The sequence below is a fragment of the Stegodyphus dumicola genome, chromosome 10 (genome assembly GCF_044657685.1).
Source record: "Stegodyphus dumicola isolate Sdum_Otavi_A_Nest chromosome 10, ASM4465768v1".
Classification (NCBI taxonomy): Eukaryota; Metazoa; Arthropoda; class Arachnida; order Araneae; family Eresidae; genus Stegodyphus; species Stegodyphus dumicola.
Window position 1 is genome coordinate 94228062 of NC_140777.1, and position 24980 is coordinate 94253041.

The window sequence follows — 24980 nt, forward strand, 5'->3', positions numbered from 1 at the left end:
ACTCGATTAACTTATATGCAAATTAATATTTTCTTTAACATGTTTTGGATAAACTTAATTTTAATAAATAAATATGTATATATTTGTGTATTATCTGAAGATATGAATGCAATATTTGTGACATTAAACATTCATCTTCAAGGAAAATAAGTCAACTTCGTAACTATTGGAAAAGGTAAGTTTTCTACAATTTCCTGCTCTATATTTAACAATTTTAAAATTTAGCACACTCATTCAAATAATCTAAATGTATGATGTTAACTGAATTTGGTAATTAACTATATTGTACTTTAGATAGAAATTAACGTAGGTATTCTCCGTATTTTACGGTACAAAAACTTATATATTTGGTAATAATTGACCTAAATCTTCCCTATGTTTTTTTTGCATATGCGAATGACTTTGGTAAAAATTTAGTCCGATGTCTTCTCCTCTTTACTGTGTATTAGTGCACACTTTTGGTAAAAAATTTGCATAAATCTCCAATTACCTATTTACTGCATTTTTCCTAAAATGTGCTTAATTTAATCTCATATTTTTTATATAAATCTATGCAAAAATGTTCTGCATATTATGATTAAAAGATAAAATGTTAATTTGATATCAAATTTTTACATATCCACCTTTTAGGTATGTATAGCAATATGGAATATATATAACTGGAAAATTTAAATGCAAAAAAATTAATTTCTATTCAAAAATTACATAACACTTAAAGGCTGAAAATCACTTTTAATATTTCATTTCAAAGTGACTACAAAATACGCAATAAATTTTGTAAACCTGAGTTTTATGTTTTAAATCAATTAATGCTATCGTTCATTTAAATGGCATAAGAAAATGTCCTTCGGAAAAGCAAATAATTTATTTAGTTATTTAGTAAACAACTGTTTGCTACAATTGTTTACTAAATTTAAATTTATGAAATGAATTTAGTAAACAAAAATGTAAATGAATGATAGCATTAATTGATTTAAAACAAAGAATTGATGTTTATGAAATTTATTGCATATTTTGTAGTGGCTTTGAAATGAAATATTAAAAGTGATTTTCAGCCTTTAAGTGTTATATAATTTTTGAATAGAAATTTATTTTTTTTTTTTGCATTTACTAGTGCATTTAAATTTTCCAGTTATATGTATTCCATATTGCTGTACATAACTAAAAGGCAGATATGTAAGAATTTGATATAAAAATGACATTTTACCTTTTAATCATAGCATGCAGAAAGTTTTTGCATAGATTTATATAAAAAATATGAGATTAAAATAAGTACATTTTACGAAAAATGCAGTGAAAAGGTAACTGGAGATTTATGCAAATTTTTTACCAAAAAATGTGCATTTATACACAGTAAAGTGGAGAAGACATCGGATTAAATTTTTGCCAGTCATTCGCATATGCAAAGAAAACATAGGGAAGATTTAGGTCAATTACTATCAAATATATACATTTTTGTACCGTAAAATACGGGAAATATATACGTTAATTTCTATCAAATATGTACGTTTTTGTACCATAAAATACGGGGAATATCTACCTTAATTTTTACCTAATATATACGTTTATATACAGTAAAAAATCGGGGAAATTTACGTAAATTTTTACTAAATATATACGCATACGTGAAGCAAAAAATTGAGATTTACGTATATGTGATAAATATACGTAAATTTTTACTAAAAATATACGTAAATCCCTGAAATTTACGTATATCATACGTAAAAGTTACGAATGAACAGCAGTCTCTCGCATAAATATACCTAAATTTTACATAAAATTTACATATAGTATAACGTAAAAATATACGTAAATAAATAGTAATTGCCATTGGACACTTTTTATGATATTTTTATTTTCAACTTGAAAGTTTTTTATACAAAAGGCCATTCGTAAATTGCACGTATTTTTCTCGTGCAATTTACGAATGCATGCTGCCTGGGTCAGGACAGCAGATATCGTCATTTGCATAGGTGTCCAAATACTAATTGGTAGTCAGTGTAGTTGTCAATGAAGACACTCATGATGATATCATATAGATTCTTAAAACAACAACATTTGATCACAAAAACATCTCAAAGATAGCCTTCATATTGCTGTTAGTATCCTGTATTTTAAGAGATATTTTATCTCTAACATCACAGTCATGGATAGAATATAATCAGAGCTTATATTGCGCCGGAGCCCGGCTCCGGGACTTCTTTATTTTGGAGATAAATCTTAATTCTAACCGGAGCCCTAAAATAAGAAAGCTTTGGCACTTTTTTTATGTAGCTGAACAACAATTTCCGTACAAATTTTATCTTGAAAATTTAATTTTTAGCTATAAAATTCTATTAAAAATCGCTTATTAAATTTTTATTTAATAAATGTTATTTAAAATCAATTTGATAATAATTTATTATTTAATTTTTATATTAATAATGATTTTAATAGTCATTTTATTTATTTACTCTTGTTCCTCTTGCCTGACGGTCTTCCATAGGGCTCTGGCACTTCTAATTTTAGAAATTAAGCCCTGAATATAATGAGAAAAATAACTGAAATAAGAGCAAAGCACTCGAAGGCTATCTGCCTAAAAGAAGGGATGCCTTCATGGAGGATTACCTAAGAACAACTGGCTCATATACACATTATACATGAAGGAAACTATGAAAATGCACATGCAGACAGTACATTTGCCGGGGTTCAAACCCCAGACTGAACTACCAGTATTCAGCGACTTTATCTCTCAGCCACTAGTCGACCCACATTACAACTGGAGATTATTTTGAAAAGGATATAATAAATATTATCAAATTAATTGAAATTTTGTATTTTAACAGCTAAAGGTACTTTGTGTAACAATAGCGTCACTCCTAAATTCATTGCTAATACTTTTCAAAACCCATACAGAGCAATCCTAAACAAATTTCCTAATTTACTTAAACCCAACATAGAAAACAATAAAATTAAAGAACATGATGTGCAACATTACATCGAAACCAAAGGTAACCCTGTGTCCTTTAAAGTGAGATGACTTTCCCAAGAAAGTTGATTGCCGCGAAAAAGGAATTCGATTATATGCTGCAAGAAGACCTCTGCAGACCATCCAAAAGTCAAGCTGGTCAAGTCCATTACACCTCACTTTAAAAAAAATCCGGTAACTGGAGGCCATGCGGCGATTACCGTGGCCTTAATGCAAATACTGTGCCAGACTGTTACCCATTACCATTTCTAACAGACTGTACTCATATTCTGCATGGAAAAAAAATTTTTTTTTCAACCATAGATTTGATAAGAGCCTACTAACAGATTCCTGTTCATAAAGTAGATATTCCAAACACTGCCATTATAACACCTTTTGGATTTTTTGAATTTCTTTATATGACATTTGGCTTACGCAACGCTGCGCAAACCTTCCAAAGGTTTATGAACACAGGGCTTAGCGGCCTAGACTTTGTATTTTACTACCTCGACGACATTTTCATTGCCTCTCCAAACACGGAAGCTCACAAAGAACATTTTGAAATAATCTTCCAAAGACTCAATAACTATGAACTATGCATAAACATTGTAAAATGCAAATTCGGCCTAAGCAAAAAGTTGAATTTTTAGGATATGAAATATCAACGGAAGGAATCAAGCCTCTTCCATTGAAGGTCGATACAATTACCCTAAACCAGAATCATTCACAAGCTTACGCAGATTTTTAGGAATGTTGAATTTTTACCATCGTTTCATTCCAAAATGCGCCAAACTACAACAGCCCCTGACAATCTTACTTATAAGAGTGAAGAAAAACAGCAAAAAATCTTTAATTTGGACCGAAGATGCGCAGAAGATTTTCTTTGATATATGTATCTGATTCTGTTGTGGACGCTGTGATTCATCAACTATCCAATAATGAAAAACAACCGCTAAGCTTTTTCTCCCGATCCCTATCCCAAACACAGAGAAATTACAGTGCATACGATCGAGAACTATTTGCAATCTACCTAGCGGTAAAGCATTTTAGACACATACTGGAAGGTCGATCATTTGCTATCTTCACTGATCATAAACCTAACACTTTCGCCTTCCATCAGAATTTAAATAAAGCCTCTCCAAGACAAGTATGGCAGTTGAAACACATTGCCGAATTCACGACAGACATACGCTACATTTCTGAAGAAAATATTATAGCTGACACGCTATCGAGAATTGACACCATCGCTATCCCAGCTCCAATTGATTATAGTTATAGCAGACTGCCAGGAGGATGAAGACCTCATGATTCTTAAATCAAATTCCAGTTTCAAAATAGTACAAATTCCTATTCCGGGTAGCAATAAGAAAATTTATTGTGATACTTCTACTAATTTTAACAAGCCATACGTTCCTAAAGAATTTCGAGAACAAATATTTTTCTCTATACATAACTTATCCCATCTTGGAATTCGTGCAACAACGTGACAAAAAGATTCATTTGGCCTGGCATAAACAAAGACTGTCAGCTGTGGTCTAGAGCATGCTTGCAATGCCAACGGGCCAAAATTCACAAACATACCCACGCTCCAGCTGCTGAATTCAAAGTTCCCAATCAACGTTTCAAGCACCTTAATATCGATATTGTTGATCCTTTACCATCTTGCAAAGGTTTTAGGTACCCTACTTACCATCATCGATAGATTCACTCGGTGATCAAAGCTGTACCTCTGGGAGACCAAACCACAGAGTCCGTCGCACATGCCCTAATTGGGACTTGGATTTCAAGATTTGGAATCCCAGAGCAGATAACATCGGCAATTTAACAGCCAACTCTTCAGATCCTTGAGCAAATACCTAGGCTTCAAGGCGAACAGCACCACGGCTTACCATCCACAGTCTAATGGTTTAATCGAACAACATCGAACCTTGAAAAACAGCCTAAATTCCCACCTACAAACGTCAAATTCTTGGACTAATGTTCTACCTTTGATTCTTTTTGGCATTCAAACCGCCATTAAAAAAGATTTGCATTGTTCTTCTGCTGAACTTGTGTATGGTTCACCAATCTGTTTGCCTGCAGAATTTTTCAGTTATGTCCCCACTGTTACGAATTCAGATTTTATACAAAAATTGCAAAATCATATCCAAAACCTAAAACCTACTCCAACCAGCCACGGGAAGGGGGGGAAATTGTGCACAAGGACTTAGCAAATTGTTCACACGTATTCATCTATAATAACATAGTTTCATCTTCTTTTCAACCACCCTATCACAGACCATATTTAGTTAAAAAAATGTTTTGAGAAATTTTTCGATGTGGAAGTTTCAGGTAAAATTAAAAGGATATCGATAGACAGACTGAAAACCTGGTTTGAGTCTCAAAAATGAAATAACAACAAATCTCCAGACACATGAAGCTGACAACTCCAAAATCTCACCTCCACTAGATAGATAGATAATGATTCTTCCAAAGATATTCATCCTAGAAACAGAAAAGCTGGAAGAAGGGTAAGATTTCCTGCATACCTGAAAGTATGGTTTGGTTTATTTAGTTATGGCAAAGCACACTAGGCTATCTGCCTAAGGGGAGGGATGCCTTTGTGGAGGACTTTCTAAGGGAAACTTGCTCGTATACATGTTACAAATGGAGAAAACCACGAAAACGCCCGTGCATCCAGCCCGTTCGCGGGATTCGAACCTCGGACTGAACTACCAGCGTTCAGCGACTTTACCGTTCGGTCACTGGTGGGTCACATACATGAAAGATTACGAGATATAAAGCTATCACTGGGAAGAGGGTGTGGTGACATCACTTGCGTTAATGAAGCGCCATCTGTGAAACTCTTCGCATGAAATTTTCTTTTCGCCAGAGTGGCAACAACGCTAAGCCTTTAAGTAGAAAAAGAACAATGACTGATTTTCTGTCTGTGTAATTCTATTTCCAGAAAATGTAAATAAATATTAATCTTATTGGGGTCAGAACGGTGTTTAACATTCTCCGTGTATCAAACTTCCACAGACATAAAAACTATCTTGTAATTTTTTAAGAAATTCTTTAGAATTTTAGAAAATCATTAAAACCGCCATCAGCAAAAATGGACTACAAGTAATGCCAAATACCACACGGGTGTGACGAAATGTCTTCATTCTACCATCATACCAAAGAAATCGTAAAAAATCTCGATCTCTTTCATTTGGAGATATCTCTAAAAAGCTCTTTTGATGTCTGAAATCACACCAATTTCATGTAAGCGAAATCTTGCTAGAATAGAAGGAATAGTTTCAATCAAATTAATTCCAGTCTCTAAGCAATCATTTAGAGATGGATGATTAGGAAGCTTTGCCGAAGCATCAAAAACGGGTCTAAATTTCATGGAAGATAGTGAGGACGTTTCCTTAATGACTGAACAATGTGGGAAGTAATGAGCAATGGGTAAAGACAACTCCTTTTGGGGTACTTCTTCAATCACCTCCTTCCTACAGTCATTCATTAAAGCCTTCATGATACTTTTCACGATATCCGATTTTTTCCACCTTCTTCGTAGTAAATTCGAGTCTTTTCAAAGATAATCATAATTGTCAGGTAAGACTGCATGCTCAATTTTCCAAGGCATATTAACCTCGTATCTACCATTTTTTATTTGATGAACTGTTTCTTGGAAATGGACCATAACAGCTCTTCTCGACTCTTCTTTAGTTTTTTGTTCAACAGGATCTTGAATACCCAATAATTCTAAATCCCACAGCGATGACATAGACAGGTCTTCTTGGGATAACATAGAAACTATAGTCATACTTACATTGTGTTGATGTTTGGATTGAGGTACTTTACCCATCGAAGTCCAACCCAATTTTGTTTCTATAGCCACTAAACCTGTTGTTAGTTCTCGTTTGCCAGTAAATAACTTCCCTGCAACGTTTGACCCTAACATTACTTCAATAGGGCCTGTATTCCCTTGGATATCAGTTAAGCATATTTCTTTCTTTCCTAATTCCCGAATCCAAGAACCGTATCTTATGTTATGCTTGAAATATCATTACAAATAACATCATGATCTAATTTACACGAACCAGCATCTAATTTACACGAATAATTACCATCAAGGCTACTCAAATAAATCTTGTAACATTTATCTTTATAAATTTCAGTTTCCATTCCACCAAATAAAGAAGGACTAAATTTTTCCTCCCACTGCAATTCAAAACCCATTTCTTCTGCAGTAGACTTTAAAACATAACTTTTTGAGCTTCCCGTATCAAATCATTAGTCATATCTATGCCTTTTATTCTTACCCTCTATGTTTACAACCAGGGTCTGAAGGAAAACTTCATTCGTAGTACCAGAATGCAAAGAATCGATTGTCTTCTCTTTTTAATCATCATTTTCCTGGTTATGCATTTTACTAGACTTATCACATTTAAGAATAAAACAAAAAAGTTTCAAATGTCTTTTTGAGCAGATCTGACACATAATATTTGATGGACACTAGTTACTGAGGTGATCTTTAACCAAGCATATTCTGCAAAAACCTTTCATTTTTACCGCAGACATTTTTTCATCTAACGGAATATAAAACGCTATTTTATGAGTACACGTTTCATGATCTTTTGAACAAAACAAACAAGCAGGTATTGGCTTCATGATTCATCACATCTGACGTGGAAAGAATATTTTGGCTAGTTGCCAAGTGAGGCTATTTTGGTTAGTTGCCAAGTTTACGATGAGACAGAGAAAAAAATATCCTCTCTGCTTAGTTTTCACTTTTCAGAAATTCAATTATTGCATCGAGACTCAAAATGTTTTGTTCAGATTTAGTAATTTTTCGTTGTCTTTCAAATGATCACATTGCGATCATTGAAACAGCGCTTTCCACAAGAGGATATAAAACTGTTTCACACTGATCAGTTATTAAAGGGCTCTAAGTTGTGTTGAAAGTTTGTTATACAAACTACTCAAAGAATCTTGCTTCTTTTTCGCTGCGTTATCCAAAACAAGTTTTATTAACTCTCGAATATAAAAATCAATTAAAAGTTCTTTACGGCCATATCTCTCAGTGAGGCTTTTTATAGCCAAAGGAAATTTTCGTTTGTCACAAGAAAAGATTTTACAATATCTCTAGTTTCTGATTTAATTTTTGACTGTATCAAATAATGGAATTTGTCTGCATTCGTTAAGTTATTATTTTCATGTACGTTTTTAAACTGATTCCAGAACATAAGACAATTTTTTAAATCACATTCGAACTTATAAAGTTCTACTTTCTGTAGGTGTTTGCACAAAGCTTTACATGCATTTTCATCAGTAACTAATTTCTGACTACTCTGACGGTGTATCTTGGATTTTGTTTAATTTTCTCTTAATATTATTGAGAAATCATTTCGATTTTTAACTGTAGCCTATCCTAACCACCTTTTCTCAATAGTCCTCTGTTAATCAAAATCGTAAAAAAAAACAACCTTATATTTAGCGTAGTTATAATGAAACAATCGATTTCGAGGGCAGCTAAAGGTCCCTCCTCATCAGGAGAAAGAAATACATAGAAAGAAGAAAATAGGAATCACAGAAACACGTGGTGCTTATCAGCACTGCACGTGGTTATAACTAGATTTTTAATCAGAGTTGCACTGGCCGCCTACTTTTACTGAGCCAGGCTGTCTGATCAAGTATAAAGAAATATTAGCGAAGTTAAAATAGGGAGCGAGGGGCAAATGCACATTACGCTCAAAATCTGAACTTCAAATAATGAAAGCAACCACTGAACGGATTTTTATACCCTCTGGTAGTACCAAGTGCGAGGAGGTAACGCCATCTATCGGCAAAAATAATTGAATTAAGACAGTAGAATTTTAAAGGCATTAGGAAGGACTGGATTGGACTTCAAATCATTAACTAAACTTTCTAAATCTTTGTGAATGTGAAAAGCCTCAAGAAAATCCAATTCGCCTATGGAAGAAGCCTTTTGGATGATTTTTGCAGACCCAAAATCAAAATTATGGTTAAAAGTCCAGCTATGATACGCTATTGAAGACTTGTTAATTTCCCCTTTTTTGACATAAGATTCATGTTCCTTGATACGAAACTTCAACGCTCTTTTTGTTTGGCCAATATATCTTAAACCACACTGACATGATATACTATAAATTCCCCAAGAATTCAAGACAGAAACGCAATCTTTTAGAATCGAAGGGTGAATTTTATTAATAGGGGAGAAACCGACTTGAAAATTGAATTTCTGGAGAATCCGTGCAATTTTATAGCTAACAGAAGGATAAAATGGAAGCACGACAAGGTCATTGATATTATTTCTAACAGTGGAATGTCTTCTTTGATGGGAATATGAAAATTTTTTGACGGCTTTATCAATAATCACGGGAGAAAATCCACGGTCAATCGCAACTGCTCTCAAATAATTAAGTTCATTGGTAAGCAAAGATTCAGAGGAACAAACTTTTAGCGCGCGGAAAACATAATAGTAAAAAGAAGCCATTTTTTGCTTAACAGGGTGGCATGACTTGGCATGGGGTGGTAAACAAACTGCAAAGGGTTTACGGTACACAGTGGTGCTAAAATCGGTTTCATTGCGGATTATAAGAATATCGAGGAAGGGGAGGGAATTGTTGGATTCAATTTCAAGAGTGAATTGGATGGCTGGATCAATTGAATTCATAATAGATAGAATCTCGGATAAATCCTCTTTATAACCGTCAAAAAGTGCGAAAGTGTCGTCAACATACCGAATCCAAAGACGAAAAGACTGTAAACGTTAACTCCATCGTTAATATCTCCAATAGGAATCTTTCGGAGGATCAGTTAAAAGTATTAAAATATAATTTCAACTTTTCAAAGACATCTAAACCTTCAATTCCTCAAATCATCGCCCCTATAGAGAAAGCCTTTAAATTCTCCAAAATTTCGGAAACGCAGAAGGATACAATCCGCCACCTAATTACTCAGAACGTTAATTTTAACAATAAATCTTTGGGTTCTAATCTTAGCAAAAAGGAAAATGAGATCTTACGTGGAATTAATTCTGATACTAATATCATTATCTCTAAAGCTGATAAGGGCGGACAGATCGTTGTTATGGACAAACACACATATATTACTGGAGTCTCTAAATTGATAAATGAAGGCCCATACTGCTCGATCCCTAAAGATCCTTCAACTTCGGACCTCATGAAAGTAAAAAGTGCTATTAAATCTTCCCACATTCTGCCAACTCATTTGAAGAAATCACTTATTCCGCCTATTACTAATTGCGCTAGACTTTATGCTCTTCCAAAAGTCCACAAAACCGGTATTCCTTTTCGACCAATTGTTTCCAACATAGGTACTGCTTCATATCCTTTGGCCAAATATTTAGTTTCCAGATTTTCTCCTCTACTTGATAACAATATTCACACTGTAAAAAATTCTGTTGAAGTCATTGATAAACTTAAAAATATTTCCCCACTTCGTTCCATTATGGTTTCATTTGATGTCAAATCATTGTTTACCAATGTTCCGGTCGAAGGAGCACTAAATTGTCTTGAAACTAGGCTTCGGGAATTTCACTTCACACATACTGAAATTAATGAGTTGGTTTCGCTTACTAAAGTTTCTCTAAGTCAAACCCACTTTGTTTTCCAAAATGCATATTTTCGTCAAGTTGAAGGATTGGCTATGGGTAATCCTCTCAGTCCGGTACTTGCTGACATTTATATGCACTATTTTGAGATAAAATTATTTGATAAATTTTCTTTTCGTCTTTGGATTCGGTATGTTGACGACACTTTCGCACTTTTTGACGGTTATAAAGAGGATTTATCCGAGATTCTATCTATTATGAATTCAATTGATCCAGCCATCCAATTCACTCTTGAAATTGAATCCAACAATTCCCTCCCCTTCCTCGATATTCTTATAATCCGCAATGAAACCGATTTTAGCACCACTGTGTACCGTAAACCCTTTGCAGTTTGTTTACCACCCCATGCCAAGTCATGCCACCCTGTTAAGCAAAAAATGGCTTCTTTTTACTATTATGTTTTCCGCGCGCTAAAAGTTTGTTCCTCTGAATCTTTGCTTACCAATGAACTTAATTATTTGAGAGCAGTTGCGATTGACCGTGGATTTTCTCCCGTGATTATTGATAAAGCCGTCAAAAAATTTTCATATTCCCATCAAAGAAGACATTCCACTGTTAGAAATAATATCAATGACCTTGTCGTGCTTCCATTTTATCCTTCTGTTAGCTATAAAATTGCACGGATTCTCCAGAAATTCAATTTTCAAGTCGGTTTCTCCCCTATTAATAAAATTCACCCTTCGATTCTAAAAGATTGCGTTTCTGTCTTGAATTCTTGGGGAATTTATAGTATATCATGTCAGTGTGGTTTAAGATATATTGGCCAAACAAAAAGAGCGTTGAAGTTTCGTATCAAGGAACATGAATCTTATGTCAAAAAAGGGGAAATTAACAAGTCTTCAATAGCGTATCATAGCTGGACTTTTAACCATAATTTTGATTTTGGGTCTGCAAAAATCATCCAAAAGGCTTCTTCCATAGGCGAATTGGATTTTCTTGAGGCTTTTCACATTCACAAAGATTTAGAAAGTTTAGTTAATGATTTGAAGTCCAATCCAATCCTTCCTAATGCCTTTAAAATTCTACTGTCTTAATTCAATTATTTTTGCCGATAGATGGCGTTACCTCCTCGCACTTGGTACTACCAGAGGGTATAAAAATCCGTTCAGTGGTTGCTTTCATTATTTGAAGTTCAGATTTTGAGCGTAATGTGCATTTGCCCCTCGCTCCCTATTTTAACTTCGCTAATATTTCTTTATACTTGATCAGACAGCCTGGCTCAGTAAAAGTAGGCGGCCAGTGCAACTCTGATTAAAAATCTAGTTATAACCACGTGCAGTGCTGATAAGCACCACGTGTTTCTGTGATTCCTATTTTCTTCTTTCTATGTATTTCTTTCTCCTGATGAGGAGGGACCTTTAGCTGCCCTCGAAATCGATTGAGTGTTTCATTATAACTACGCTAAATATAAGGTTGTTTTTTTACGATTTTGATTGTCACATTAGCGTGTTTCTCTTCTAGTCTAGTCCTCTGTTATTTCAAATTCTTTATCATCAGTTATAGTATCTAAATAAGCACTGTGCATCAATTCTAATGTTTCTGCCTTATTTTTTTGAACAAATGGAAACATATTTCTGCTTTTTCACAACCAACATTAGCATAATTTAAAAGTTCATCTAGCCTTTTATATGCTTAAGTAAAAGCTGAATGTTGTGCAGTTTTATTTCTTTTCATGACTTCCATTTTGTCTTAAAAGTTTAAAATATTCAGAAAGGAAATAGGCAAGAATAGTATTTAAACTTCAGAGTAAAACAATAATCAATAACTTCAAAACAGAAATATAAGGTAATCAACTTATTCTTTCATAAGATATGTTTCCAACAAACACGTCTACCTGGGGGGGCCAGAAATGTTGTGAACATCATCGTGAGTTTAAGCGAAAATAAGTTTGTTAAAAATTAGATTAGATGGAAGATATTTTAATATATAGCATTTTAGTACTATTTAGCACAGTGTAATAGGTTCATTTTAAAAAACGCAACATCCACAATATAACGTGACAATGGAATTCGATCATCTATCTTTTTTTAACAACAATCTGTCTCGTTGCCATTCCATAACAGAGAAACTTACCTCTCATGGAGTTTGATCGTGACTAGACAATATGACTTTTCTTTGGGGCTACATTAACGACTGCATTTTTATATATACCCCCTGCCAAGGATCTTGATACAGTTACGAGAATGCATCATTGCTACTGTGATAATCCCCCAGAAGACTTGCTTCCCATTGATAGTGGAATTCAGTGCCTAAGTTTTACAACGCGGCTCCCAAAATTTCCTGATTTACGACTTTTCTTCAAGCTCACATTAATAAATGCATTTTTGCATACAACCCCACTACCAAAGATGCTGATACAGTTCAGAGAATGCATCACTGCTAGTGTGATAATCACGGACAGGAGAATGCTTCAAAAGGTATGAACAAGAATTTGTTCATACCTTTTGAAGCATTCCACAATATAACACTTTGATGTGTTGTGCGACCAACAGAAATGGGTTATTCATTCATAAATCACTTCATTGAGCAAGCAAATGGTGATCTGACAAAATGGAGATGTGACTCCTTTAGAGTTCATTCATCGAGAGCTTTTGTTAGGAGCATGTCAAGAAAGTTGATTCCCATATCAATGAAGAAAGGAATGTTTCTCCTTCCATGTTAAACGTGAGTTTAGTTTTTATCATATCCCAGCTTTCTGAATATTTTTAATTCCAGAATGTAGAAAGGAAGTTTTACGGTACCTCAAAGTAACAAACAAGAGAAATCAGTTTAGGAATCAGCATTTTCATTGAATCAGTTCTCCCTATTTCACTTCTCGTTTTTACTCTTTGTTCTGCCATTGCACATCATTCCTGATCTTATTCACCCAAGTATTAATGAATGGCGAGTCATAAAAAGAACTGATTCAGTCTGATGAGCAAATGGCTCTGATCTGATACCACAAAAAAGCCGATCTGTCCACATCTAATAACCTATGGGGCATACACAGAACACTAGTATTGTGTGAAGAAAATTTGGTGAAATTCTGGTTTATTTCACACTCAGTTATTATTGTATGTGTAATATTTATAAAATACAGTATTTTGAAATCCAACGAATCACTTATGATAACATCAAGTTTCTGTATGCACTCCTTCAAAGCACAATGTTTCATAATATTATGTATAAAAAGTAAACCATATCCTACTACAACATAGAATTTGAAAACTAAAATATTAAGAATGATCCATATACCCAAAGTAGTGGTAAGACAATTAATTACAATTCTATTTCAAATAAGTAAAAGAAAAACATGGGAATTCTATCACTTAGCATCTGCTCTTTCAAGTTTAATTAATTTACATTCCATCAATAATTCAGCTAATGTAAGACATATTGTATTGGCTAGCATGGATCTGTAATTAATTAATACACATACAGGACATGGATAAAAGCCACATAATCAGATTTATGTAGAATTTAACATATAATAATCAAACAAATCATTGAAGTTAATTGCGATTTGGTTGATCTTTACATTATCGTAACTTGGCGATTTTTTGGCGACCAACTCTCCTACAGCAACCCTCTATTTTTTTTTCCCGCCGCCATTTTGTCTTCCCGAAGTAAAGACATGTTTCCTTTCTTTTTATCTACTAGAACACTTCTTCTAACAATTACACTTATGCTAGAATTTTATCTAACAAAACTGCTTAATCATGACAAATATTCACTGCAAAATTGGGAAAAAGTGCATAATACCATACTCCTTACGCGTTTTTCAAAATAACACATAAACATAAACCATGTACACGTCGACTTATTTTTACTTAAAAAAACATCCCAGAATTACACAAAAATGGCATAGTGCACACTCTTCACTATATCCATGTACACTGCTTTTTTCTCATAAATTAGAAAAATTTCACGAAAATACATGACAATTTTCTGAATCTTTAAACCCGGTAAAAAAAACATATATGAAATTACCTGATCGCGAAAAAGTATATACCCTTTCCAAATATGAACATTTGAACATATAAAATAAATAAAATATCTAAAAACTTTTACCTCTAAATCATGTATTATATTATAAACGTCACCAACGAATTCATACTGCAAGCATTACAAATACTTAGTGTCAAATATTTAAATTATTTCCATGCACGTTTACTTCAACTAAAACGTATACCAAATTCCTACAAACATAAAATTCACAAAATACCTATCATTTAATTAAAATATCACTAAACCATGTACACGTCGACTTATTTTTACTTAAAAAAAAAAATCCCAGAATTGCACAAAAATGGCACTGCGCACACTCTTCACCATATCCATGTACACTGCTTTTTTCTCATAAATTAGGAAAATTTCATGAAAATGCATGACAATTTTCTGAATCTTTAAACCCGTTAAAAAGAACATATATGAAATTACCTAATAACGAAAAAGTATATACCCTTTCCAAATATGAACATTTCCACGTATAAAATAAATAAAATATCCAAAAACTTTTACCTCTAAATTATCTATTATATTATAAATGTCACCAACGAATTCATACCGCAAACTTTACAAATACTTAGTGTCAAATATTTAAATTATTTCCATGCACGTTTACTTCAACTAAAACGTATGCCAAATTCCTACAAACATAAAATTCACAAAATAACTATCATTTAATTAAAATATAATTAAATTCAAAAACACTACTTAAAATATAAATAAGCACATATATTAAATTAATAAAAATTAGCTTACAATCCTAATTACTTTAAACTAAATCATTGCTAATAACAATTTTCCCAATAATACCAAATTACATTACTTCCACCTTACATTTAGAACAATGCATAAAAATAATATCCTCAAATAATTAAAAATACTAACTTACCTAATCTTCTTCAGAATCTTGATTACGTGTCCGATAAACTTTTCTTATTTCATCCTCTAAATAAAAAGCAAGCGTATGTGCGCCTGTTTCAGGATCTTTAAAATCATACTTATAGTTCACAGCAAGGTACCAGGTAAAATAAATAACTTAATAAAACATCTTTACTTCTATCTCGCACAATCTTAAAGAAACACTTTACCCCTTTCAATCCCACTAAATACCCATTTCGAATTCACTTTAGTTAGGGCCATGGGGTCAAAAAATGGTGCTACTTTGGTAGACGGTTGCACGGATTTTGGCGATTTGCCTTTTGGCGAGTAATACAACTTATGGTAAACCCATTGTTGGATAAGTTATTTATGGTAACCGATACTTTGTTGTCATTTTATTAAAAAAATAATGCGTTTTATTATGCATAACTTCCGTGTTTTAAATATTATGGCTTCTAAATATTAAAAATCAATTTAATTTTACATTTTTATTTGAAATAAAAATTTTGTTGTTTATAATATTTTATGTTGTGGATGATGTAATCAATGACGTCACCTTACTTAAAAAGTAATTGGTTTTATTAATATCTATAAATTTAATCTAATGTTTTAAACATTATTTATGGCTGTTAAATATTAAAATAAAATTTAATTTTGCATTTGTTTTAAAAATGAGTTTATTATGAATGATTTTTTAAATAATTTTAATTTTATGTGTGATGTAATCAGCTCCCTGATTGGTTACTGAATATTTGTGCATTACCGCGCCATTTTAAAATTTTATTATTCATCTCTTCGAATTCCTCGGATTTCAAATGGAATGGATAACTCCGTTTCGAAGATGAATGTTGTTATTGGTAATTACCAAGAATTATTGGTATTGGAATAAAAAAATTGCCCTTTGAGACTTTATTTTGGCCAACCTGTCTTTCCTAATCAAAGATTTATTTATAAATTATTAATAGTGTTCAGATGAAATTTTGGAGGAAACCTCACTAATTGCTTCTTCAATGAAGTGCAAGATATTTGGATAACAGATGAATTGTATGTATGTATGTATGTGTGTGATTATGGCAAAGCCTCGAGGGCTATCTGCCTAAGGGGAGGACTTTCTAAGGGAAACTGGCTCGTATACATGTTACACATGGGGAAAACCACGAAAACGCCCATGCAGCCTGCCCGTTCGCGGGATTCGAACCTCGGACCGAACTACCAGTGTTCAGCGACTTTACCGCTCGGCCGCTGGTGGGCCCGGATAACAGATGAAGATGGTTAAAAGATCCGATTCAATTATGATTTCGATTTTTTTTGTGGTACTTATCAATAAACAAGAGGTTAAATTACTCAAAAAAATTTAAGTACATATTTTTCTTTTATTTTATAATTCTATACTTCAATTTTTGTTAAAAAAATTAATACACTATTTTCAAAAATTGCTGAGATAATTATTGTCACATATGTTTTACTGTTAATTATATTTTATATAACGTATTTTAAAGTATTTGAATTTAATAATATTCTAATTCTTTTAAATGTTGGTAGGATGGTTTTTAATTCGATATTCAATTTCAGTAATATTTTAATCTAATTAAACGTTGGCACAATGTTTTTATAGCGGTGTTTTTATTCTCTTTTTTGCTATATGAAAGTAATAATAGCCTTACTTTAGTACTTTATACTCATAGTAAATGTATTTATTTACACTTGCCTGCCATCTTAAAAAACGACATTTTCAACAAAAAATTAATCCATTACTTTTAAGGATATTTATTTATTTTTTTTTTAAGTTTCGAATACTTTACTATGCGTAAAAACAGCATTTTTCAAAATGGCTGACGATTGTAAAAATCGCGCCAACGTAAATCGCCAAAAATCTGTGCAACCGTCTACCAAAGTAGCACCCAAAAAATTAACGAACACTGTTTCACACAACACAGAATAAAGCCAAATACAAAATTTCCAGATTTTTTCCCGATTTCCCCCCTTTTCCGATTAAAGAACCGTAATTCGTCCATTAATATCACATGACATATCCCATGATCTCTCATTTCCCTCACACAAAATAATGCGTAATCGAAACTGAGTACTGCTCACATTATTACCAAAGTCCCAGGTAGTAACCTTTATCGCCTCGAAAATGTCGCCAAACTACCAGTTACCATATTCTAAAGATCAGCCTGCGATGGTTAATAATAGTGCAATTAAAAATATATTACAGCATTTTTCACACCATACTATAATCTAATGTAATTTTCTTAAGATTGCACCTTTTCATCTAAGATAAGCTGCTTACAATTTTTTTTGAATTCATCTGATAATTTAAGTAAATTTTAAAAGCATAAAATAATGGAAGTTTATAAATCACTAACTTATCCAATAAATAGTCTTTGAACAGTAACATGTAATTACTCATTAGATTGGTTCTAGTGTATGTTTTAAACAATATGTAAGTAAAAATATATATGATTGGTAAAAATTGAATTTTTAAAATTTTCTTTTATAACTTCAGCTGGTATTGTTACTCTTATGCAAAAGGAGAAAAAAGAATTGATATAAAATGCTTATCAGTTCCTATCAGATGATGGCTTCAATTACAATTTGCATTATTTTATTTACTTTTAAATAAATGAACACTAAGTAATATATTTATAATATTTGCTAAGATATTCAAGCAATTTTTACAGCATAAATAAAATAATAAATAGTTTGCAAATACTGATGTTGAATAATTTTTATTTAAAAATATACTTTGAGACCTTTTTTAATAAAAACACCACCTATAACAAAATACACACTTTACTTTTTTATAAAAATATTCACCATTACAACAATAAAATAAAATTTTCATTATAAAACACTATAAATATTTACAAAACTATGCACATGAAAATACTGTACACATTTAACATAACTAATGTTTAATGCTTTGTACTAAATGTTGATTTCCATTAGGAAATAAATTGCCAATATGCTTAATTGTAAGGTAATGTGCAGCTAAATAATTTTTTTGGCTGAAATGCATATTACAGATATCACACTCATAAGGCTTCTCATTTGTATGAGTTAAATAATGCCTTCTCAGAAAATCTTTTAATCTGAAACGTTTGTTACAAATAATACATGCATGGGGTTTCTCCCCAGTGTGTGTAAGGCGGTGATTCGTAAGACTCCTTTTTGTTATAAAATTTCGACCACAAATGTCACACACATATGGCTTATCATTAGAATGTGTCAAATGATGTCGTTTAAGCAGTCTCTTCTCCCTAAATTGTTTGTTGCAAATATCACACATAAAAGGCTTTTCTCCTGTATGAATAAGATAATGATTTGAAAGAGAGCTTTTTGTATTGAATCTCCTTCCACATACATTACACAAGTGAGAATTTTCCTCAGTGTGAGTGAGACAATGCCTATCTAGGTACTGTTTTGCTTTGAAATTTCGACCACATACATTGCAAACCAACGGCTTTTTATCTAAGTGTGCAAAATAATGCCTAGCAAGATGATGTTTTGCAACGAATTTTCGACCACAGACATCACACTCATAAGGCTTTTCCTCTGTGTGAACAAGATTATGTCTGCTGAGATGGTGTTTAGTTCTGAAATATCGACCACAAACACTGCAGCAATGAGGCTTTTCCATTCTGTGAATTAAATAATGAGTTTTCAGTTGACTTCTTTGACTAAAATGGATACTGCAAAGATCGCACACGTAAGTCTTCTCGGAATGAGTATGGTAATGAATTTCAAGACTAGATTTAGTCTTACAACTTTTACTACAAACATCGCAGATATAATTCTTTTTAACGGTATGCTGCTTATGCCTCATATTTCTAATTTAAGGTCTTATGTACTGTGCAACAAATGATAATTCTGTGAAACATGATGAAAAATTTCCTATAGAATGTTTATGTGACGATTTTTTCCCCATAAATAAATTAGATGTTACTTACACTTCCTCCCAGAATATACAATGATTTATTTTATTATTCATGAACTGTGATCAGTCAAATAAAATTTCATTTCGAAAAAGTAAATACTATACTCATATTTCATATAAATATCATCATTTTCACTATTTAACATAGATTTAGAACGCATTCTTATCTTCAGATTATTGAACTCTTCTTCTGAAGTACTTTCACATATCATACCGAATTAAGAATGCAAAAAAATGTTCAGGCTGTTATCCGAAGATTACCCAAAAATTAATAAATCCTCCCCCCCTTTTTTTTTTTCAATCAGCACAAACCATAGAAACAAAAACTTAAGAACAAACACGTGAAATAAACTCTAATGCTTGTGGCGAACACCTAACCGAAGACCTTCTGAAGAATATTATTCGAAAGATATGAAAAATCCTAATTCACACTTTATCTAACACAAAATTTAATTCCTTTATTTCATTTGCGATCTTTTTTAGTCGAACGGTTACTTCCAAGGAGGTTAGAATAGGGTTACTTCCTATTTTGAGTATCGTCAATTGTCTAGCCTTATACTTGTTATTTGTACTGCGCAATGAGTTGCAATTAGCAGGCAAAAAGATGCATATTCTGTAGAACTTCAAATTTAACGGAAAGTATTAGTTTCAGATAAAATGTGGTTATTTCCCCCTCGAGAAACTTTATTTTATATACATAAATGTAACGTTCAGAATTCTATGATATTCATCTTGCTATTTCTGAGTACGGAAAATGTAGTTTAGTTTACCTAAACTAGTATATGGTGGAATAGGAGTTTTTCTGTTACATGTATATGTGTGATATATTTCGTTCATATTGTTTAAAAAGAAGATAATAACTTATTTGTTTTGTATTTAAATGTCAGTGAAAACGCCAGTTTGTGTCAGTTGTGGCTGTTTCTGCTCTTCAGTTTATAAACAGTTTGGTCCTGAGATAATAAAATTAACCACTTGTGTAAGTGATACATGTCATAATTAATTAAATAATTTTGTGTTGGGTTGATTCAAAGGAATTTGAATTTTATATAAGATTGTGTTGAATCATTACTTGAGTGATTTTTTTTTCTTGCTTCTGTATCTCAAGTTTGCTCTGTACAGTGCTAGTTGTTAATTTTGTACAAAATAGTACAAATGGGGATATTTGTGTAGGTTTAATCCTAGTATCCGGTGCACACGGGATTTGGCTACTTTTGGCAACTTTATGATGAGCAGTAAAAATGAGACATATACGATGAGTAGTAAACAGGTCATTCAAAGAATATATATAGTTATACATAGTATATACTATGTATATACAATGTATATAGTGGTTAGTATTTATATAGACTTTCTTTGGATCATGTTTCGTGTTGGCGATAATTTTCAAAATCGCGCCAAGGTTGCACCGTATACTAGGATTTTACCTTTTGTGTATTACATGTAACTCGATGAATGATGATGATTACTGCTTTTGGTACTACAGTCAAAAGTCGTTAATTTGGACACCCATAATCCGGAATGATCTATAATCCGGACCTCAAAGCTACAAACTTTCTGCGCATGCGTCTCGTTGAGGCATGCGCGTAAAACCTTTACGGCTGCAAATATGCGTGTGCGCATGCGCAAAATAAGTTTACGAATGCGCGTTTAATGTATACAGGACGGTATAAGCTAAGCAAAAATTATCTAATTCAGTTTATTGCGTTGTTCCTTAATCTTTGAATTGGATTTGGCTTATTATTTTTTGCAGACTGTTAGAGCAATTTTATAAAAGTAAACTTGAACTTTCGATTATGTCAAATAGAATTTCTGATATATATTTACTAATATGTAAAGGATCTACAAAGCGAAAGTATGTTTCGAAGTCTATTAAACAAAAAGTGGAATTGCTGCAAAAAAATAGATAAAGGCATATCCTTTGTTTATCTTTAATGCCGTGGCGCGCAATGAATTGGAAGTTGATCTGTCAGCACTATCCTTATCTTCAGGGCAGATGTTTTTATTTTATCTGGCTTATAATTCCTTACTAAATGCAGTATTTCATCTCGATGTACTCCGTCTTTGATATGATTTAAATCAAATTCCTCGTAATTATAATTCGCTTCCGATAGCGAAGAAAGTGACAGAGGTTATTGAAAACGAAAAAATTTCAATTGACAAATTAGTCGGTATTCTCGACACAGCAATTATAGGACTTGAACAGCAGAACTTTGTAACTGAACAAGAAATTATTTCTGTTTATAGAATTAAAGAGAATGTATTATCACATAAAAAATGAAACAACTTACAGTGAAAGAAATGTTTAGTAAAGTAAACAAATAAATATTAAGCTTATTTTTTGTAAATTTTGATACCATCTAGATCATAACTGTTCTTTATTTCATAAATTATGGTTTCATATTTTTAATTGTATAATTTCTGCATGCCATCTTACCAGATTTAAACTGATGATCTATAATCCGGAAAAATCGATAATCCGGAATCGCTGAAGTCCCGACGAGTCCGGATTAACGACTTTTGACTGTATTCGCTTTCAAGGGCCGTAAAAAAATTGCAGTGAAAATGTACGCGCAAAAGCGCCAAATCTAGCAAACACGCCCATTTAACAGCGCTCCAAATCTAGCGTATGTGCTGATTTCAGATCTCGTAAGTTTATATAGTTCTATATTTCTCAAGACGCCATTGAAATACTAGTTTATTTTTAAATCCTTTTTTGATATCCTATGGATTTAACAATTTGGGAATTGCCCATGACAAAAACTCAGCAATAGAATTTTGGGTAAAGTGCGGAATCACCCGCTCCTTCACGCGTTTTTAAGAATTGCACATACTCGGTATCCATGTGCACATCGACCTATTTTCACTTAAAAAAAAAAAAATCTTAGAATTGCATAAAAATGGCACTGCGCACATGCTTGACTTTATCTATGTACACATCGACCTATTTTCACTTAAAAAGTAAAAGAAAATTGACAAAAATTGTAAAAAGCGGCAAACAAATAAGTGAGTGATTCTGCACTTTACCGAGAATATTTTCAAAGAAAAAACATCATTTATTATAGAAAATTACGTTTGAACAACCAACGAAATGAAATTATGCTATAGCGATAAGTCGGTAGTGAAATAGTGATGCAGGCATCCATTCAGTTATGTTTAGCAATTTTTATATAAATTATAATAATGATCTTAAATAGTTTACTCTTATGCTTCCATTCAGTCATGTTTAGCCTTTTTCATATATATTATAATAATAAAAAAGTATTATATGAAATTAACCTTCATCTAAATTAAAATGTCAATCTTAAATAGTTATTATACTTCCTTTCTTGCCGCAATTATTTGTGGCAGCATTGGCATGAACAATAGTTTGGCGATTTTTTACGGCCCTCGAAACCGAATAGTACCCTGCTTTTTCATTTGTAATATCAAGATATTTATATAATTCTGAAATCAAAGCTAATGGATAAGTAAACTGTTCTGTAAAGTAGAAAAAAATGAAATTGAGTTGGGAAAGCATAATACAGTTTCCAGAGCAAATATTTTGCATTAAATGAAAGTGTGATTTTCTTAATAGATAACATCAAATCTTTTTCTTTTAGGGCACTTTGTTGAGGTTTTCCAGTCTCTGCTTGTCTCTTGATATTTTCCCCCTCTAGATTGATTCTTTTTTAAGGCACCAAAAGAGAAAGTATGGTTTAAACTCAAAATACATCCAATGCAAATTTTCATTCATCGCACATTTAAAAAAAAAAACAATAATTGTGTACTTTTAGAAGCATATGTCATAGTCTGTTTTATAAAATGAACATTAAATGTGTGATACAGTCAAAAGTCGTTAATTCGGACACCCATAATTCGGAATGATCTATAATCCGGACCTCAAAACTAAAAACTTTGTGCACACTCATATGCGCAGTCGTAAAAGGTCTTACGCGCACGCGTAAACGCCTATGCGCATGTGTCAACGCGGCGCATGCGCAGAAAGTTTTTAGTTTTGAGGTCCGGATTATAGATCATTCCGAATTATGGGTGTCCGAATTAACGACTTTTGACTGTAGCATCTTTCAGTAATACCTGAAATATCCCTTTATTGTGTAGGTTTAGAACTGTGTTTATTTTTATTAGTCTTACATTATTATTATTTTTTTTTTCAATTTTACATCCACAAAATTAAAAATGATTATGAGGATGTTTCTGTAAGCAGCACTTGGTGAAATTTGGGATTTTTTGACATCAGAAGCAAGCACATATGTGGCAAAAGATTATTATAATTATATATCTGATATTTTTTTTTAACAGACCTTCAAAACTATTTGGTAAGCAATAGTTAAATAGGTACTTTTATATTTTGCTGGCGCAGGTCGCTAATAATGGTACAACTGATGCCAAAAGTAACATCCTTGCTGGTAACCTTTTACGCTTCATTTTCAAAACAATTTGCAGCCATTTCTTATCAGATTGATTGTTTCTTTCAATACTGTCATACAATTACATAGAATCTTTACCAGATAGTTCAATTTTATCCCTAAGGCCATTCACTGTAATTAAGTCAATTAGGATGCAATCACACCTCTCACCTGAAGGTGAAAATATAAAAAAGGCAAAGTCAAGGGTTACATTCATCAATTCTAATGAGAATGCGCTAGCGAAGTAAAGCACTACAGTTTTACATAATTTTTTAGTAAGCTATTCGTACAAATTGAAATAATTCTTGTATTTAAACTTTTATTCCAAATTAAGATTTAACTTGAAATTAATGTAGATAATTAGTGAGAGAATTAGATTTTTGTAGTGTATTTTGTGTAAGATAAGATCACTTAGGGTCATGTGATATGAAAAGGCAAATCAGGATGTTGAACCATGATAGCATAGTAAATTCTTAAATTAATATCTTTTTACAGATTTATTGTCTTTATTTATTGGTTTTTTACAAAGTTTTAAACAATATTAAAATGTTTATGCCTTCAAAATAAAAAATTCTTAGAACTAACATTTGTTAAAATTTTTTATGTATATACTGTATGTTGTTGCCAATAAAGTTCTTGGTGGGATTTTCGCCGGCGAAATGGAAAAGTACTGTTAAGTATAAAGCATACATATGAGCATACGAATCGTGTGCATGTATGAATTTGACTTTTGTTACATGTGTACATGAACATATACTAAAAGCATAGCAGTTTTACTACATTTTGAACTAGCGGGTTTGAATAATCACAAAGTAACTAGATGTGTACAAGAACTGTTCTGTATTTTTTCTTTTCTGATGGACTGTGCATGATTTGCAATGTAAAATTTTTTAAGGCTAATAAATACTGTTAATCAATTTCTAAATATAATGAAGACATTAGCTACACATTTTTTTTTAATGCATTTTGATTTTAGGTTAACTGTGGTGCAGTTGCTGATAAATATGTTGAAACTGAATGGTCTATTATTATAATAGATATGTTTCTTTTGAGAAGCGAAGCTGTAAGACATGTCTTGTTCAATTTGGATCTTCAGGTAATATGCTGATTTTATTACAAAAGTATGTTGAATTCATTACATATGAAGAAGTGTATAGATAAATTATATTATTAAACTTTATGAAAACTAAT

At 32.2% G+C, this 24980-nt stretch overlaps 1 protein-coding gene across 8 annotated transcripts in view; it reads left to right on the top strand.

Annotated features, from left to right (window-relative positions):
- The first annotated feature begins 18429 nt into the window (after positions 1-18429).
- Arv1 (ACAT-related protein required for viability 1) overlaps positions 18430-24980 on the top strand; it is a 71504-nt gene continuing 64953 nt past the window's right edge. The window contains exons 1-3 of one of the 8 annotated variants that reach the window (XM_085825267.1): positions 19717-20359; positions 22983-23071; positions 24766-24885. In XM_085825267.1, the coding sequence (XP_085681393.1) occupies positions 24829-24885 (57 nt within the window). In that variant the 5' untranslated portion in view covers positions 19717-20359; positions 22983-23071; positions 24766-24828. Of the gene's footprint in view, positions 19253-19716; positions 20360-22982; positions 23072-24765; positions 24886-24980 lie in introns of those variants that run through there. The other 7 variants (XM_085825266.1, XM_085825264.1, XM_085825263.1 and 4 more) reach the window with 7 other exon arrangements.